Genomic DNA, 16,971 nt, shown 5'->3' with positions numbered 1-16,971 from the left:
TCGCGATTTTGTGTATATGGCACAATGGGGCAGTGGGAAACGCAGAAAATTTGTGGAATATCCCGAAAGCACCCTCTATACAATCCTGACCCGAAAGAAGGGTGGATTAAAGAGGGGGTGGAAAGCGACGTTGTCGAATCGACAATAATGTACGACAAAAATAACACGTAAATATATAGTTGTTTAACGGAACAAACGACTCTAATCTGGTAAATTAGGAGTAGATTTGGCAACGTGGCGGGAAAATGTAGTATGATCGTTCGTGTTTTTCGTTGTTCGATTTAAAACTAATTTTCGTGTGTCTGGAGAAGGTGGTCGTTGTGACGTGACGAACGATTACGACGTGTTTTCTTACATCACGATGTTTTGTGCTTAACGAAACATCACCCTCAGTGTAAATATTAGCACCTAAGGAGACAGGTAAATAAATAATTTAGTTAGTTAACATCTATGGTTATCGATATTAGAGGTTATGAATTTTTAATATAAAATGATGTAAAATTATTGTTTAACTTGTTAACGTTACAATTTTATAACTTTTTATCACATCTTCTAAATCAAAAATAAATGAAAAAAATGATATTACAGACTCAACAAATACTCTTAAACTGTAGTCATGAAAATATACACTTTTTGTTGAAAACTATATATTAATCACTAGCTAAGTTTCATTTCAAAAGTTTATACAAAGTGTTATGATAAAAAACTGGGCGCCAATTTCATTGGACATTATTTACTATTGAAAATGCTGTATTCTTCTGTTCTACAGAATGACCTTGACAAATCTTTTAAAATTTACATCAAATACTTAAGAAATAACATGAATATTGTATTGAAGTACCGAAAGAAATTCAAAATTAACATAAATAAATATTAGTAATTGAAAAACTTACGTAAAAGAAGTTAAATTTGAGATATGAAAAATAAATATATAGCTTCACACAATAGACGAAAACAAAATGTTTTGAAAAGTCTACTACTTATATTTAATTTGAAAAACTGACTACGATACTGTGAAAATAACTGACACTAAATAAATGAAATCACAACTTTTTTAAAAAATATGAATTATTATTACACTTGTTTACTTATAGTTTGAAAATGACAGTTAAGGCATATTTTCGTGATTCGATTTTTAGTGATAAGAATTTTAGCGACTACGAATTTTAAAGTTACTAAATCAAATTCCATTATTGTCTAGAATTGTTAATACAATTTTATATTTATTATTGTAGACTATTGTTAATAAAATTTCATATTTATTATGAAACAAATTATATTATTATATTATTTTCGAATTTCATCAAAGATGGCTAGTTATTATCAAGGTAGAGACCCAAAATAAACAAAGCATTCTAGATGACTACAGGGTGGTATTATAATATGAAGTTTTTATACATAAATTCGTTTCAATCAGTTTTGAACAAACTCTGTATATTATCGGTATTGATTTTACCGGAAGCAGTATAATAATAATCCTACAAATAAATTCAGAAGGTATTATAGAGTTTGTCGGACGAAGACATCTTTCTTCACAATTATTTTGGGGTGATACAAGTTGAACGATAATGGTCGCAATAAGTTTAAGTCATTGTAAATTTTGTAAATTGGTACATGATTTATAGTTATTATATATTATAGTAAAGACACATTGAAAAACAAGTGCAAAATTTAGTTCAATTTCTAGCCAATTATAACATGTTTGTTAATATTAAATTTGTTTTTATATATAATATAATAAATCATTGAGAATAATAGTATGAAACTAAATAATCTAGTTAATTGGAATTTATTATTTCTCAAACTCGCTTGTTTTTTATCACAGTACAGCCCTGTAACTTCCGCCATCATTCTTCTTCTCAATTCTTCGTGGAGTCATTATATTGTTAAATCTTATTTATAACCTCAACTAGTGATAATTTCTTTTTCTTATTCTGTTATTTGTTTGTTTGTACAGCTTAAGGTAATTCAATACAATATTTATCTAGTATTATAAAAGATGAAAGAATTTTTAAAAAAATAGTGAAATGCTTATATAAATAACTAAAAATAACTAATATCGTTTGTATTTATTTTCAGATTAAATACTATTTCTACGATATACAAAATAATGTAAACTAAAAATCAAACTCCAGACAAATCTGTCCGGCAGATAAACAAAATCGAAGGTATTGAAAAATTTAATGTTATTTCGCGTAGTCGCCTACATGCAAAGATGCTTGATAGATTGTAAACCAATAGAAAAATCGAAATACAAATTTTTACGTATAAATCAGTATCATCTAATGGTATTTTAGATGGTTTTTTTTTGAGTTAGAAACATAATTATGTTTCTGAATAATCGAATCAAAAATAACGATCACTGGAAAGGACATGATCATCTTTTTATGGATGCTATTTTTCAGTTACTTATGGGATACCAACTACGGATATGTAGGTAAGTTTAAGACTTTAAGATACAAATATATGGAAAATTTTATGCGTATGAGCTATAATATAGTATTGAAAGTGTCTTTAAATACAAGAAACACAAAAAAAACATTAAAATAAAAAAAATTCGTACAAATATGTAAATTAGACAATTAAGAATTGAAGTTACATCAAAAACATAACCTCTTAGTCCTGGTTAGATGAATCTTAAAAAAATATAAATTTTACAGTTAATGTTCCTATAAACCATAGCAAATAAAGTCAGAACGTATCAGCTCCTCTATATATGAATTATATTACACAGTAAAACCATACTAACTTCTCGCTCCCGCTTTGCTTTGGCTTGCGCGAGCCTCAACTGTTGCAACTTGACGTTTCCATCGTTGCCAAATGTGTTATATTCAAATTAAAACCATTGAAATGCATAAAAACTTTCAAAAGGTACTGTTTGTTGTCACTTGTCACATAATATTAATCTCTGAGAGTTAAGGTTAGTAATTTTTCAATATTCATTATCCTGCAGTAAATTTTGGGTTAGAAATAATGTTCATCTAAAAATTAAACTACAAAATACCACATCGTCATAAAACCATCGATCCTAAATTCTTGATATTACATGATTTCGGGTAGATTATTCCACGTGATCGATATTAAATCGATACAAGATGGCTACTGCCAAACTTTTTCGTACAAAAGCGATTTTGTTAAACGTCGTACACGAACTGGGCAGGGATTCGGACAGTGTTGCCAATTCGAGTTTTGAAAAAGGCGTGGATTAGATAAGATAATTCCTAGAGGAGATGGTGTATTAGCAGTATTTATAGGCTTTTGTAGCCATTAAAGAACAAATAAATTTTTTAGTTACTACTCATTTTTATTATTCTCAACTAAATTACATTTATACAAATGTTTGATAAAATATTGAATTTATTCCAACGTAGGTTTGTGTAGTGATAAGTATCATAAAATTAATTTCAAACTATCCACTGTCTTTTCAAATATATTCTGAGACTAAAGTCCATAGGTTTAGAGAAAAAATCGTAAAATACGTAAATTTACGTAGAAAGACGTAGAGCTGGCAACACTGGATATGGATATACGATGACGACCATTCTTAACTAAGTTATTGCGAAAGAAATTGATTTTAATCGATCCCGTCAATACAAATATTCAACTACTTCAATAATTAAATTTACTATATTATTCTTATTTAAATAATATTCAATCCTCTATGGATACTGATACGATACTATTCGATTATTATATTTGCAGAAATAGTTGAAACTCAAGGTTGCGACACCTGCAAGTTGATGCTGACGTGTCGCCATCTGACAGACGTGATCGCTATTCTGAAAGTCGATTTCGTCGGGATTCAATCAAATGGTATTTTCGAAGTTTCCTCGAGAAACAATACATTCGTTAGTGTTATTAACCCGCCTACTTTCCCTCCAGTCCATCCCAGGGACGTACTTAATGCAAGGTAAATTTATTTTTAATTAATTAAATAATCTATACAAATCTTTTACCATAGCCATTATAATCTGAATATAACGGTCTGAAATGCATCAAAATAAAATGCAGTTTCATGGGTCAGTTATCATTTTTATCTACCCTTAGAATCGGGTGACTTACATATTGTGAATAAGACACGTCATACCCTAACATATGGTCGATTGATTTTGCCTATTCTACGTCAATTATTATACAGTGTATTCGAAAAGTAACTTATTTGTTTAATTAATTTTTGTTATAAATTTTTTATTTCAATATATATTTTTGAAAATGTTTTGATATAACTTGTTTTAATTTAAATATTATTTTAATCAGCGTCGATATCTAAATAACGACTTCGCGTGCCAGTTTGTAACTGATACAAAAGCACCCTTTTGCTAAAATCACCCCGAGCCCTAACACCCCCAACTTTGTGCAATGTATCATTAATAAATATTTGGTTGCGAATGGGACAATCGATATCGACATATAGTAAATTGAGTAATGGATATGTTTTAATATACACCAAGAAAAATCGTTTATTGTAATAGTTTTAGTTATAACTAAATATTTCCGAAAATATTGATTTTAGAGAAAATTGTTTCAAATAAAAAATTAAACTCATGAAAAGCTCTACAAAAAAGATAATATACATTTTCTACGTAAATCAATTGTTTTGGCTGATATTACCCAAAATATCTCATCAGGTGCCATATGCCGAGATATCTTGGGTCGTAACAGCCAAAATAATAGGTTTATGTAAAAAATGTAAATTATCTTTTTTGTCAAGCTTTTTAAGAGCTTCATTTTTTGTTTGAAAATTTTTTCTCTGAAATCGATATTTTCGGAGATATTTAGTTATAACTTTGGATAGTGGTGGGGAGCAAACGTAGCTTTTTCGAAAAAAAAACGGGGGTCCAACGAAATTTTTGTCTTATTAAATATAACTTAATATCAAATTTCTGAATATTTATTTCAACTCTGACATAATGAAAAAATGACTAATTTCTTTGTTTATTCAAGACGAAACTTTTTTTGAGTGTACAATTTCACTTTGTATTCCATAGATCTTTTCGAAAGACCAAAATAGCATTTTTCATATTTTCTTAAGTGGTATTAATTACGCGGTATATAATTTCTTTGATGGTCTCAATGCCGTATCGATTAAATCTATTACTAGAAATAACTTTTTTATCTTCACTTTACATTTGGTTTTATGTATAGAGGCTTGGAAAGAAAACGTAAAAGTGAAGGTTTCTAGATCGATATTCGGCATAACTATTTCGATTTTGGAATTTAATTCCACGAAAATGGAATAAATTTACTACTATTCCATTCTTTTATAGCCAATAGGGCTTTAGAATCTATGTACAGGGGCGGAACTCGCTGGAAAAAATGTTTAGTTCAAAAATAATTAATTTTAAATCAGTTTTTTCGTTTACAAGAACAGATTATGTCATTAGGAATGAAAATATCTTCAACTATTGAAATTACGACATACTATTAAAGATATTTTTTCGAAATACACGTATATTTATTTATGGTTAATCATTAATTTTCAAATATATAATTTATTAAATCAAAATTAAGTACGCCTCTGATAAAATATTCTTTATTGTCTATGTCACTGTTGCCACAATATCGTTATACATCTTTGTTTTACACGTTCTATGTCAAATGCATCTCTCTCTTTTTATTTGTTGCTAAGAGATGCTTTTCATTTTAGATGTTCAGGTTTAAATCATTGCAGTTTTATTTTTTCCGAAGACTGTCCAGGTTCGGAAATATTTGGTAGAGGAAATATAACGATCGAATATGCTTGTATCACGCGTAAGTATCTACAAAAATACTACACGTGAATGTATAAAACATATTTAAATACGTTAAATTACATGTTTTTGTATATATAATTGAATTATGCCATGTGTTACTAGCAACTTCACATCTCTCATCAATTGGTATTTACAATTCAAGAAGTTTTTAATTACAACTATATAGTTTTTACTGACACATTTCGTTTATGTATATTTAAAAAAAAAATGTTTCCTATCACGAAATTATCACATATGAGTTTGTTTTTTTTATTTTTTTTAATTAACGATAAATTTGGTGATTATTTTGAAAACAATTATTTTTTATAAATGACTTAATTAACGGTTGTTGTCCAGCTTGAGAAGACAAACAACGTGTTGCCGGTTCTTCAAAATTATCTTAAATATAGCTTCAATTGTGTTAATCCGCACTGTTTTCGAATCACGTAATTAATTCCTTAGGATGTTTTCAATTTCAGGACAATTTTTACTTTACTAATGATTTTTTTTATTGTTTTTCCACGTGAAAAAATAATGTTTAAAGCTTTTTCTGTCCGTAATTTACCCAACAACAAAAACAGTTTTCTTTATGTGATTATTGAAACTAATCTGTCTGTCAGATTTATCTGAAAATTTGGCAGATGACGTCATAAGCATGGTGGGAAATAACAATATAATAAAGGAACATGTTGTCATCTTCTTGTTGCTTTCTCGTCATAGGGCCGTATGGAACAAAAAATCATAATTTTAAATTGATCTTAGTCATATTAAATCTGATAACTTCGCTTTTTTATGTTTTCACTTTATATTGGATAAATAGAGCTCGTTGTTACTATTTTTATTAGGGGAAATAGGAACATGTATAGGAGACAGAGTTGTGATTCTTTTTATTAGGGGAGATAGGGACACGTTCAGGCGACAGAGTTGTGACTATTTTTATTGGGGGAGATAGGGACAATTTCAGGAGAAAGAGTGGTGATTATTTTTATTGGGGTGGATAGGGACAATTTTAGGGCACTTGTGATTCTTTTTATTAGGGGAGATAGGGACACGTTCAGGAGAAAGAGTGGTGATTATTTTTATTGGGGGAGATAGGGGCAATTTCAGGAGAAAGAGTGGTGATTATTTTTATTGGGGTGGATAGGGACAATTTTAGGGCACTTGTGATTCTTTTTATTAGGGGAGATAGGGACACGTTCAGGGGACAGAGTTGTGATTATGTTTATTAGGGGAGATAGGGACAATTTCAGGGGATAGAGTTGTGATTCTTTTCATTAGGGGAGATAGGGACACGTTCAGGGAACAGAGTTGTGATTATTTTTATTGGGGGATATAGGGACAATTTCAGGAGAAAGAGTGGTGATAATTTTTATTGGGGTAGATAGGGACAATTTTAGGGCACTTGTGATTCTTTTTATTAGGGACACGTTCAGGAGACAGAGTTGTGATTATTTTTATTGGGGGAGATAAGGACATTTTATTAAAAAATAAAATAGAATGTTTTATTCCCTGTCTTAGGCCATTTATCTGATGAACAATTTCATGAAAACCTACAAATAGAGTTCAAGATTCACCAAAAGGAAGGGAAAAGGGGGATAGGGAAGATTCTTTTTAGATTTTGAGAAAAAGTACCGTCTACTAGTGGTCTAGGGGCGAGAAGGGTGTTTCTAGCAAGGTATTTAATGATACAAATCACTTATGGGGCGTTTATAGTGTTCGGAATTGAGGTTATGTCTTTATCGATATGAACAGTGTTGCTGGTGCTGAATCAACACTTATATTTTCAATTCCAGGTCGCAAGCAAAATATCTTTTGAGTAGGTGATTGGGGATGAAGTAAGCGTTTGTTTTATTTACGATTATGGGTCAGATGTATGTTTTATTCGTACGAAATAGTTTAGATTTACCTTCGGGTGCCTTGATGGGATACAAAACATCAATAAATCATCGTATCTCTAATACATCTGGCTAATTTCAATTCTAGGTGTTCGGGTTTTTTTCGTTTCTATCTATCACCCCTCGTATTAAAGAAAACTGAACAAAAAAATTATTTTTATCTCCATGACCGTGTAATTTTCCGAATTTGTGAATACACAACGATTTCTTTTGTCCCTATTCACAACAAAGGAAGGTATTAAGAAGGTCCGTTAATCCGAATACAACACGTGGGGCAAACATTCACAACATGGTTGACGTATCGTGCGGAATTTTTAATATTTCGGATTTATTTTACACGTGCTCTTCTAGGGCTCTCCCTTTGTATATTTTTCTACGATATACAATAACCCTGCAGTCTTAACATCGCGTTAAATATCCAGGTTAGCGTCGTAATCTATTTTTGGAGCAGTTTTGTCACAATTATTTCCTTTGGAGTTGTCCCCTTATGTTTATCGCGTCGATTTCTGTTTAGTTCGTTTCGGATAATCTGGTCTGGAGTATCGTTAAGAGGGTGCTAGTTCTACTTTTTCTTCCTAGCTTACCCAATATACCTGACTTTGGAAAAAACCAAAAACCTTCTACCTTTCCGCGATTCCAAACGCCTCGGCCGGGTTCGTGTATCGGTCGGTCAGGTGTGGACGGATTATCGATTTATTGGGGGTGTTGCTTAGTCGATTATATGTATTTTTGTTTCTCGGTGCATGATTCCTGTGCCATTTCGTTCTCGCTCTTCTTTTCACGACAATAAGTCCCTTCTGGAGGAGTAGTTTGTTTGTCAGCTTGTTGCAGTGAAATAATTATTATTTATTATAAAATATCGTTTCCTGTACATGGTTATAGAAGACAGAATTCATAATTATTGCAACGATATCATCCAGCTCTCGGATTTGTATGCAAAAGGACTTTCGGATGGATACATTCATAATCCCGGTTATCCTAGATTCTATTCGGGACCGGAATGTAAATGGAAAATCGTGGGGCAGGATAAACAACGTATTAAAATAACTATTCTCGATATAGCTTTAATAGGTAAACGCCGTGGAAATTTCCGCGAAATTTGATGTACAAATATAATGTCGTTGCAGTTGATCGGCCTAACTGTGCGGATGTTCTAGAAATAAAAGATACAGAACAAGTTATATATTCGACGTGTCGACAGGAACATCCCCCTTCTGAAATAATTTCAGGAACCGAGTCGATTGAAATAGTACTGAAATCTACACAAACGTTTAACCCTCGTAGAGGTGTTTTTATACATTATACTGCTATTGGATGTCCCGATATTGAAATTCCCCAAGACGCCTACTTAATTTATAGGTAATTTTTAACTCCTCTCGTATAAATCGGATATAATTTTCTTTTTTTATTACAGAAATATTAATTTAATGGTATTTAGTTGCTGTTTAGGATACACTTTTCCGGATACGCGTACTAGAATCAAAACCGTCGGTTGCCAGGGGGCGTTATGGAACACTACACTGCCACTTTCGCATTGTCAAAGTGAGTATTTTAATTAAAATTATCGACAAAATCGAATATTTTAGAATTTAGTAACCCATCGGAAAAAATTTTTTAGTACGCCTATGTGTTATGCGTCACAATATAATCGGCAATAATTTATCTGACCTTTGAACGTCCGACTAACATAGTTAATGTCAAAATTTTCTTCTTTTATTATCTAAATTCGTTATTAACGATATATGACGTAGCAACTAGGAAAAAGAAGAAGAAATATAACCGAAATTAATACAGTTCTTATTTTATTTTAACGTATAAAAGCCAGACCATGTTTTTACATACTCTTTTAAATTGTACTTTTCTTACTTTATCTCATTAAAATTTCCCTTTTCGTCATCCACCCTTGATAAATCCATCGTCTGTGCAGAAAATTGAATTCGATGTTATTTAGTTTTGAGGATTCTGATCGTTTCCAGACGGTTGAACGTTAAAGGGTGTGGACAATTGCACTGAAGGTTTATATTTATATTTGAAATATTCATTTTGTACACGATTTGTATACGGGTCCAATAATGTTTTTTACACAATTTTAGTGTTATTTATATTGATTGTTAGTGAGCTTTTATGGCGATTCAATTTCAACAATTGTTAAATGTTGGGGTCCACCGTATTTTTGGTGATAATTTTTTTTCATTTTGTCTATTATTTTGGTTCATTTGAGATAAAACTGGGACTTTTTAAAACGAAAATTTCATCTCTTTTTGATCATTAAAAAATCCAAAAATCATAAATTTTCCATTTTGCCTTAAAAAACTGTATTTTTTGCTAAGAATGTATTTTTTGTATCGGAAAGTACATAAAAACAAAATTTGATTGAAAATCTCAACCTAACCTTGAAAATTACAATTTTTTGAACAAATATTAGGGAGGTCCTCATTTCCAAATAAGGTTTTTTCTTTCAAATTGTAAGTTTTGGTAAATACTTTTCGAAAAAAAAATGTGAAATAAATTTTTCGATAACAAATTGAGAAATTTATGGTTTTTGGATTTTTTATTAACCGAAAAAATGATGAAATTTTCGTCATATAAAATCAACATCAACAAATTGTAAAAAAATCGTATATGTTTATCATTGAGATTAAATTAAACTCTTCCGTGCAATTACTCCACGTCTAGATAAATAAAGTGAACTCCAGTATCCATTTGGTCGCCAAACGAAAATTAGTAACAAAAGTTTAGAAACAGTGCGCTGAGAACTAACTAACTAAACGTTTACCGTGTCATTATTTTTCTCATTAACCAAAGCGTCCGCTGGATTTTTAGAAAAAAAAACAAATGAAGAAATAGCGTAAACTAGGTAAGTATTTTCATTGAACATTGTTTTGTTCGTACATATCCTCGTGTTTTCTTTGTTTCACAATATGTGAAAACATTGTTAGTAATGGAAATGAAAGTGCTCTTCAGGGCTACGCAAACCCATTGTTTTAATGTTGGTTTATCAGTACAGATTTTTAGAGCGAAAATAAAAGTTAGGTTAGGACAAAACACACGTGGATCTGTTTATATCAAAATTAGAATGTATTATCATTGTTAAATATTAGGTTTTCCAAATAAATGGAAAATTTTATTGATTGTTATACAACGGGTCTATTTACAACAAGCAAATAAAAATTTAGAACATATACGGGGCAATTCGAAATTGAAATAACGAAGTTTTAAGTATATGAAAAGTTTGATTGTGATTTTTTGCATATATTTTTATCCCAATTTGCATATTTAAAACGTAATACCTTTGAAGTGTAACTACACTGAGAAAACAGCTTATCCAAAAAATTTTTTTCCGAAATATGACAGTCTTTTGTTTTGATTTAAGCTACAGTTACAATAATGTAGGCGAAAAAATAAAATATTTATTTTTAGAATCAACTACTCCATATTGGAAGGAATCAAAAGAAATAATAAGAATATTTCCTAGTAAAGAGGAAGACAATATGGCTTCAGAACTAGTTTTACCAGCCACTTTAGTCGTATGTCTATTTGCTATAAATGCTGTAGTCATATTTTTCATATACAGGGCGAAAAAAAGGTAAATTTGTAAAGCTAGTGTTAGAAGATCTGGTAGGAATTTGATTTAGCAGGTTTCTTGTTTTTTTAGGCAGGAAGTGACGGACGTAAAAGAAGAAGAATTGAATTCTTTCACACATTCTTCACCTGTTGTATAAGAATTGCCTTAATTTATTTGTATAAAAAAATATTTTTTCTTATTATATGTCGGAATATATATTGTTATTTCACATTTTGACTTGAAATATAAAAAAAAAACAGTAGATTTGTTTGTTATTTAATCATTAAATAAATCTATGTTCAATTAAGTCGTAAAATTTGATCATTAACGCTCGCTCCTTGTCTTCGTATACTTGTATAATCAAGGTTAGAAACAAGATAACAAAGATTTCTACATGGATATTTGTCAAAATAAAACAATTTAATCGGTTAAGTTCTTTATTTGATAGTTAATACATCGTCAATAACTTATTCATTTTCAAATTTGATACCAACAATACCGCTCACCGTCACCAATCAACATAACCTCATTGTTTTACATTTCCTCAATCCATAACGTTTTCAAAGTCTGGCAACGTTGTTTAGAAGTAACCTCGTACTCGTTTTAATTCAATCATCAATTTTTGTAGTGATATATCAACATATCGATTTACAAGGTGTTGTAAATAACAAAGTCGAATAAATTTCTATGTGGCATCAAAAAGTTTCTATTTCTAAAAATATTAACGCAGCATCTACTATTTACCCGCGTTTGGGCACACTACAAATTTTTGCAAAATAAATAATTTATTTCTGTATTTGTGTAACGGTCATTTTGAGCCCATTCAAAGGTACCATGAACGGAGTTCTTGGATTTAACACCAAAGGCACTGGGGTGTCTTCGCATTGTTCTACTTTGAATTGTTGTAGGAAGTAAACTAGTCCTATTTTAGCACATATTAAACCGAACCTGTCACCTAAAATGCAATGAACCCCCTTATATTTTGATGTTTCAGTTTTTAAAATAATATTTCATACAATAAACTCAATATCTTTTTTATTGCTAAATCGTTTTGATTTTGATTTTCTTCTGATTGAAAATTGGTTTTCCGAAAAGTACAAAATTAAACGTTTTGATCTATTTAGGTCTTTATTAGAATTTAGCAACAAAAAAGGGTCCAAGAAGTAGAAAAATCACTCAATAATTGACCTTATAAACTGAAATAAATGTCAACCAATACTACGGATTACAAAAATAGTGTCTACCAATGCTATAGATCACAAAAAGTATCAACCAATACTATGGATATCAAATATAGTGTCTATCAATGCTTTAGATCACAAAAATAGTGTCAACCAATGCTACAGATCACAATTTCGATGTTATTATTATCATAAATGATTGGGAAAACAGAAGATTTTTTGGAAAATAAGTCATTACAATCTATCCAGAATGCTCAATCTATAAAATAAATATTTTCTGTTTGAAACTACCCCATATTATTGTTTTTTTTTGTATTTCGAGATATTACCACTAATTCAGAAATTATTTTATGCAATTGTGTGCATAAACTGAACAATAAGACTGATTATCATCAAATTTTTATTTATTTTATAAATAGAGCATCGAGGAATGGTGTAAAATGACTTATGTTCACAAAATCTTCCTTTTTCTGTCCCAATTTTTGAATTAGCTTTCTAACTTCCCAAAATTTGTTTTTAAAACACCACACTTTGTACATAAGCTCACTTATAAAGCCCTTAATACAGATACAACTTTGTGAAATGGTGTTAAACGATGTATTTAGATAAAAATTTCCTTTTTTATTCGAAAATAGACTCGCAATGGTGTTCCAACTTTCAAAATTTGTTTTTAAAACATCAAACTACCACACTTGCTTCATAAAACTCACCTATACAGTTCCTTGGGCCCATTCCGAACGGCATATAAACACACGACTGAGTATAATTGTGTTTGTTTCCATCAATGAATCTATCCGGATCAAATCTTTCGGGATTTGGAAAGTATTCAGGATCATAATGTAGACCGTCTAATGGAATCAAAACTGGAGTTCCTTTCTCTATCAACAAACCAGTCTCTTCGATTAAATAATCTTCTCGACAGTTCCGGTTTAAGAACGGACCGAAAGGATATCGACGTAGAGTTTCTAAAAAAAATATTTTGATATAAAAGACTGTGATATGCGTAAATAACACGAAAATTAATATAAATGGAGAATATTGTCGACTCAAACTTGAATTATAGTATAAATATAGACATACTTAATGACTTGTATATAAATTTGACAATAATTTAATTCTTAACCTTACTTATTTACAAATCAGTATATACATGAAGTTGGCTACCAGATAAGTATAATACAATAACCCGAATCTACCCGAAAGAAATATATATCGAGATACGAGTATATAATAAATCCGAACTTACCCGAAAGAACCATATCGAGATACTTCATTTTTTGAATATTTTCGAAAGTGACATCCCCTTCGTTTTTAATGTGTAAGAATATTTCTTCTCTCAGTTTATCTTGACAGTCAATTCTAAGACAAAGTTCGTAAAGAGCGAAAGCTACAGCGTTGCTTGTAGTTTCGAAACCAGCGACGAAAAAAGTCATTGATTGGGCTATCATTCTGTTAACACCTGTAAATATAAATATTATTATTCAAACGTTGTTTTTATTTTCATAACCTAACCTACCAAAATCAACATTTAAATCTTCTTCTTTGCGATTGTCTCTTAGCTGCAGCAACAAATCGACAAAATCATTTCGTTTGACGTTATTTTTTTCTCGATATTTCAAAGTATCTAAAAATATTCTTCTGAGCAATCCGTATTCTAAAAATTGCAATTTTAACAAAGAAACTAAGATAGGAGCGAAGAAATACGAAAACAAATTCAAAAATGATAACTTAGAAGCGAACATATTTTGTGTAAATTTGTAGAATTCGGAATTGTTATCTTTGAACGCTTTTGCGTCGTAACCGAAGAAACAGGAAGCGACGACATCTGTCATGAATTTGGAGGAGATTTCCTTAACGTCTACGTTCTTCCGGTCGAATTGTTTTAAGTATTCTTGCATCCCTCTAGCGGATAGTTTCACAATATTTAACATTAATTTCAATTTTCCAGAGGTGAAAATCGGTGTTAGTCTCGCTCTTATATATTTCCAATCGGGATTCCTCATTATAAACAAACTATTTGCCGCTAATTCATCGGCATTTTTGTCACAAGCAAACGTCCTATCGTCAAAGTTTTTGAAATCTCTTATCGTGATTTTCTTTATTATCTCTGGACTTCTTACAACTAAATAAGGTTTTCCTAAAATGTATATTCCAAAATAGGGACTGTTATATTTGCTATAAAGATAACCGAGATGTTTTCCTATTTGCATTTTTCCAGAAAATACTTCCCAAAAGTTACCCACTAAAAAATACGGTTCTTCAAACGGCACTCCTCGACTTTTCCAATAATTGTGATTTCTCGTCAAATATTTGTACAATACGTACAGAGTTAGTCCGAATAAAAACATCGATGGCCAGTTGAATAATGGCATATTAAAATTCTGTAACAAAACATTCAAAATAAACCCGAAAAGTTAATAATTGTCGACAAAATATGTAAATAGTTAAACAAAAACATAAGATGTAATAGATTTGTGATCTATAATGTTAGATTGAAATTTAAAAAAGAAGAAGAAATGAAAGAAACTCATCTCCTAACTACAAAAATATGTATATTACATAAAAAAAACAGAAAATACTAAATCTATTTACGTTGTAATCTTTCGGATGTGGTAATGAAGAAAAATAAAGATCCAGCTATCAACATGTGAGTAAAAAAGTAGCTGGAAACCCCTAGCTATGAAGGTAAAAGGCAATCGATAGAAAAGAAGAATTGTATTGAAAAGATATAACCAAAATGAATTGTTTACTAATATCATTATAATTCATTATTAATTTTAAGTTTAGAATCTCATATTACCATTTAAAATAATGTTCTTATTTCATATCGATGGCTGTGATGAATGAATCTAATTGAAAAGTAAATAATTTCTAATATTAACCGACCTTTATTATATCTACTTCCTTATTAATCACACTTTTTTTGGTTTAATAACGATTACATACACTTTTTGAATTTGTTTTCATTAAATACTTATTGTATTTAATAGCTGAAAGAAGAGAAAACGTAAGTAAAAATATATATATTACATATATAGCAAGTTTTATAAAACCGCTGACTGGTAATTGTGACAGAAAAGGTGTTAAATAACAGACGAAAAAGCAAAAACGTGTTTAATCTATATAAACTACTAACCTACAGAGACTACACTAAATTATCTTATACATATTCACTGGGTTTTAATATGCAAGATAATTTTCTATTATCTCCACCCTCATAAATAAACTCCTTAATGTAATTAAATCAAATTATTTCGTTTTTATTTATATCTTTATTATATATTACATATTTATATTATGAATAATGCACGAAGCATTGAGTTATGGAATACCCTGTATACCAGATCGATTATTTCCGTTATTGTCTATATCATATATCTCATGTCTAGAGTTTATTCAATTAAAACCATATACATAGGATTTAAAACAATAATTCAAATAGTTTTTTTTTGTATTAATTCATTTATTAAATACCAAATATTATTTATAAAATGTAGGTAATGTATTGAAATATAATTACGCAAATTTTTATTGTCGAGTCATCTCTTGTTAAAGACGGAAGTAAGTCGAAACGTCAATTTTTACATGTTATTTTAAACTGATTTTTATAGAAAAGAGACCTAAAATCAAGACAAATCATTACGGAAAACATAAAAAGGTCTAAGAAGTAAAAATATAATGTGAATAGATTTAATTTCATTAATTTTAGTTTCACTAAATTTAGTGGCTGGCTAGCTTACTTTATAAGAGGTTAACCTACTAGCGCATCAATCATAAAAAGAAGAAGTAAGTCGATATAATAATAACCTAAATTATTTATTTAGGAAATAAGATGCCTTTTATGATAGGTAGAGCTCCTATTAGGAGAACAATTAAATATTTAGAAGCAGGAAGGTTGGTTTTAAAAGATAAGATAAAAATAGTTACTGTAAATTACAATACACATGGTAAAGAACATAATGGAACCAAGTAAGTTGTAAAAATATTAATTTCATTCCAAATTCAATTAATAGGAATTGTAATTAATAGATGTAGGCTAGGATATATAATTTTATTGCAGGGAGTTTGTTTTTTGGTATTTGCCACAAATTCAATACAAGAATCGTGACGTGCAGATCACTACGTTGAAAAATATGACCCCAACACCTTTTATAAGATGTTTTTATGGCAAGTAAGGATGTATATATTGAAATTATTGTTAAATAATTATTTTTAGATACTGGAGAACAGATGTTAATAGATACATTCGATCGTACTAAAGAAGATATTTACGAACATCTTATTAATATTGTAGGAAAACCTAAGTAAGTGTTTTTTTGTCAATATCGTATATATTGAGTGTGTGATTATTATTTAATGTAATTATTAAGGGATGTTTTGGCAGCCGAAAGTATGGTTAAAGAAAAGGAAGACAATCCTGCTAACTTTGGAAAAGGATACGATAAACATTGCATTTGTGAAATACCTGGTCAAGTACCTTGTCCCGGTACTTGCCCTCTACCTAAACACTGGAGAGGAAAATACAAATATAATAAAATTGTGGAATAATTTATTTTACAGTTTATTGTAGATTTAAAATTATATTTTATATTAAAGTA

At 29.9% G+C, this 16,971-nt stretch overlaps 3 protein-coding genes across 7 annotated transcripts; 2 read left to right on the top strand and 1 right to left on the bottom strand.

Annotated features, from left to right (window-relative positions):
• The first annotated feature begins 231 nt into the window (after nucleotides 1-231).
• On the top strand, nucleotides 232-11,506 carry LOC130452871 (uncharacterized). Of its 4 annotated transcripts, none has more exons than XM_056792353.1 (9): nucleotides 232-420; nucleotides 2,080-2,437; nucleotides 3,703-3,910; nucleotides 5,648-5,751; nucleotides 8,510-8,698; nucleotides 8,755-8,986; nucleotides 9,042-9,169; nucleotides 11,048-11,213; nucleotides 11,283-11,506. In XM_056792353.1, the coding sequence occupies exons 2-9, from the start codon at nucleotides 2,374-2,376 to the stop codon at nucleotides 11,347-11,349; spliced, it is 1,158 nt and encodes a 385-aa protein (XP_056648331.1). In that variant the 5' UTR covers nucleotides 232-420; nucleotides 2,080-2,373; the 3' UTR covers nucleotides 11,350-11,506. The 4 variants fall into 4 exon arrangements, with proteins under 4 accessions (XP_056648331.1, XP_056648334.1, XP_056648335.1 ...); XM_056792354.1 differs by having other exon boundaries at nucleotides 331-420; nucleotides 2,406-2,437; nucleotides 11,283-11,503; XM_056792356.1 differs by lacking the exon at nucleotides 8,510-8,698 and having other exon boundaries at nucleotides 302-420; nucleotides 11,283-11,503.
• Nucleotides 11,507-11,618: 112 nt separating this feature from the next.
• LOC130452636 (cytochrome P450 6k1-like) lies at nucleotides 11,619-15,352 on the bottom strand. 2 transcript variants are annotated; one of them, XM_056791989.1, is made up of 5 exons: nucleotides 15,260-15,352; nucleotides 13,890-14,754; nucleotides 13,620-13,832; nucleotides 13,084-13,338; nucleotides 11,619-12,147 (listed from the first exon to the last, which is right to left on the bottom strand). In XM_056791989.1, exons 2-5 carry the CDS (start codon nucleotides 14,743-14,745, stop codon nucleotides 11,978-11,980), a joined length of 1,494 nt encoding a protein of 497 aa, XP_056647967.1. In that variant the 5' UTR covers nucleotides 14,746-14,754; nucleotides 15,260-15,352; the 3' UTR covers nucleotides 11,619-11,977. The 2 variants fall into 2 exon arrangements, with proteins under 2 accessions (XP_056647967.1, XP_056647966.1); XM_056791988.1 differs by having other exon boundaries at nucleotides 15,174-15,297.
• Nucleotides 15,353-16,146: 794 nt separating this feature from the next.
• LOC130452638 (probable 28S ribosomal protein S25, mitochondrial) lies at nucleotides 16,147-16,971 on the top strand. The gene is made up of 4 exons (XM_056791991.1): nucleotides 16,147-16,342; nucleotides 16,434-16,540; nucleotides 16,590-16,677; nucleotides 16,744-16,971. The coding sequence occupies exons 1-4, from the start codon at nucleotides 16,206-16,208 to the stop codon at nucleotides 16,919-16,921; spliced, it is 510 nt and encodes a 169-aa protein (XP_056647969.1). The 5' UTR covers nucleotides 16,147-16,205; the 3' UTR covers nucleotides 16,922-16,971.

The sequence above is a fragment of the Diorhabda sublineata genome, chromosome 2 (genome assembly GCF_026230105.1).
Source record: "Diorhabda sublineata isolate icDioSubl1.1 chromosome 2, icDioSubl1.1, whole genome shotgun sequence".
NCBI lineage: Eukaryota > Metazoa > Arthropoda > Insecta > Coleoptera > Chrysomelidae > Diorhabda > Diorhabda sublineata.
The sequence above is the reverse complement of the archived record's forward strand: the minus strand, read 5'-3'. Positions and strand labels throughout refer to the sequence as shown.

What these genes read in the sequence shown, in the direction of transcription:
- LOC130452638 (XM_056791991.1), top strand. Translation starts at nt 16,206, where the DNA reads ATGCCTTTTATGATAGGTAGAGCTCCTATTAGGAGAACAATTAAATAT. An exon ending in AAAGAACATAATGGAACCAA is followed by an intron (nt 16,343 to 16,433) that starts GTAAGTTGTAAA and finishes ATTTTATTGCAG; the next exon opens with GGAGTTTGTTTTTTGGTATT. An exon ending in TTTTATAAGATGTTTTTATG is followed by an intron (nt 16,541 to 16,589) that starts GCAAGTAAGGAT and finishes AATTATTTTTAG; the next exon opens with ATACTGGAGAACAGATGTTA.
- LOC130452636 (XM_056791988.1), bottom strand. An exon ending in AGATTTAAATGTTGATTTTG is followed by an intron (nt 13,833 to 13,889) that starts GTAGGTTAGGTT and finishes TTATATTTACAG; the next exon opens with GTGTTAACAGAATGATAGCC. An exon ending in GGGCCCAAGGAACTGTATAG is followed by an intron (nt 12,148 to 13,083) that starts GTGAGTTTTATG and finishes ATTGCATTTTAG; the next exon opens with GTGACAGGTTCGGTTTAATA.
- LOC130452871 (XM_056792353.1), top strand. Translation starts at nt 2,374, where the DNA reads ATGATCATCTTTTTATGGATGCTATTTTTCAGTTACTTATGGGATACC. An exon ending in CGAATATGCTTGTATCACGC is followed by an intron (nt 5,752 to 8,509) that starts GTAAGTATCTAC and finishes ACATGGTTATAG; the next exon opens with AAGACAGAATTCATAATTAT. An exon ending in TCTCGATATAGCTTTAATAG is followed by an intron (nt 8,699 to 8,754) that starts GTAAACGCCGTG and finishes ATGTCGTTGCAG; the next exon opens with TTGATCGGCCTAACTGTGCG.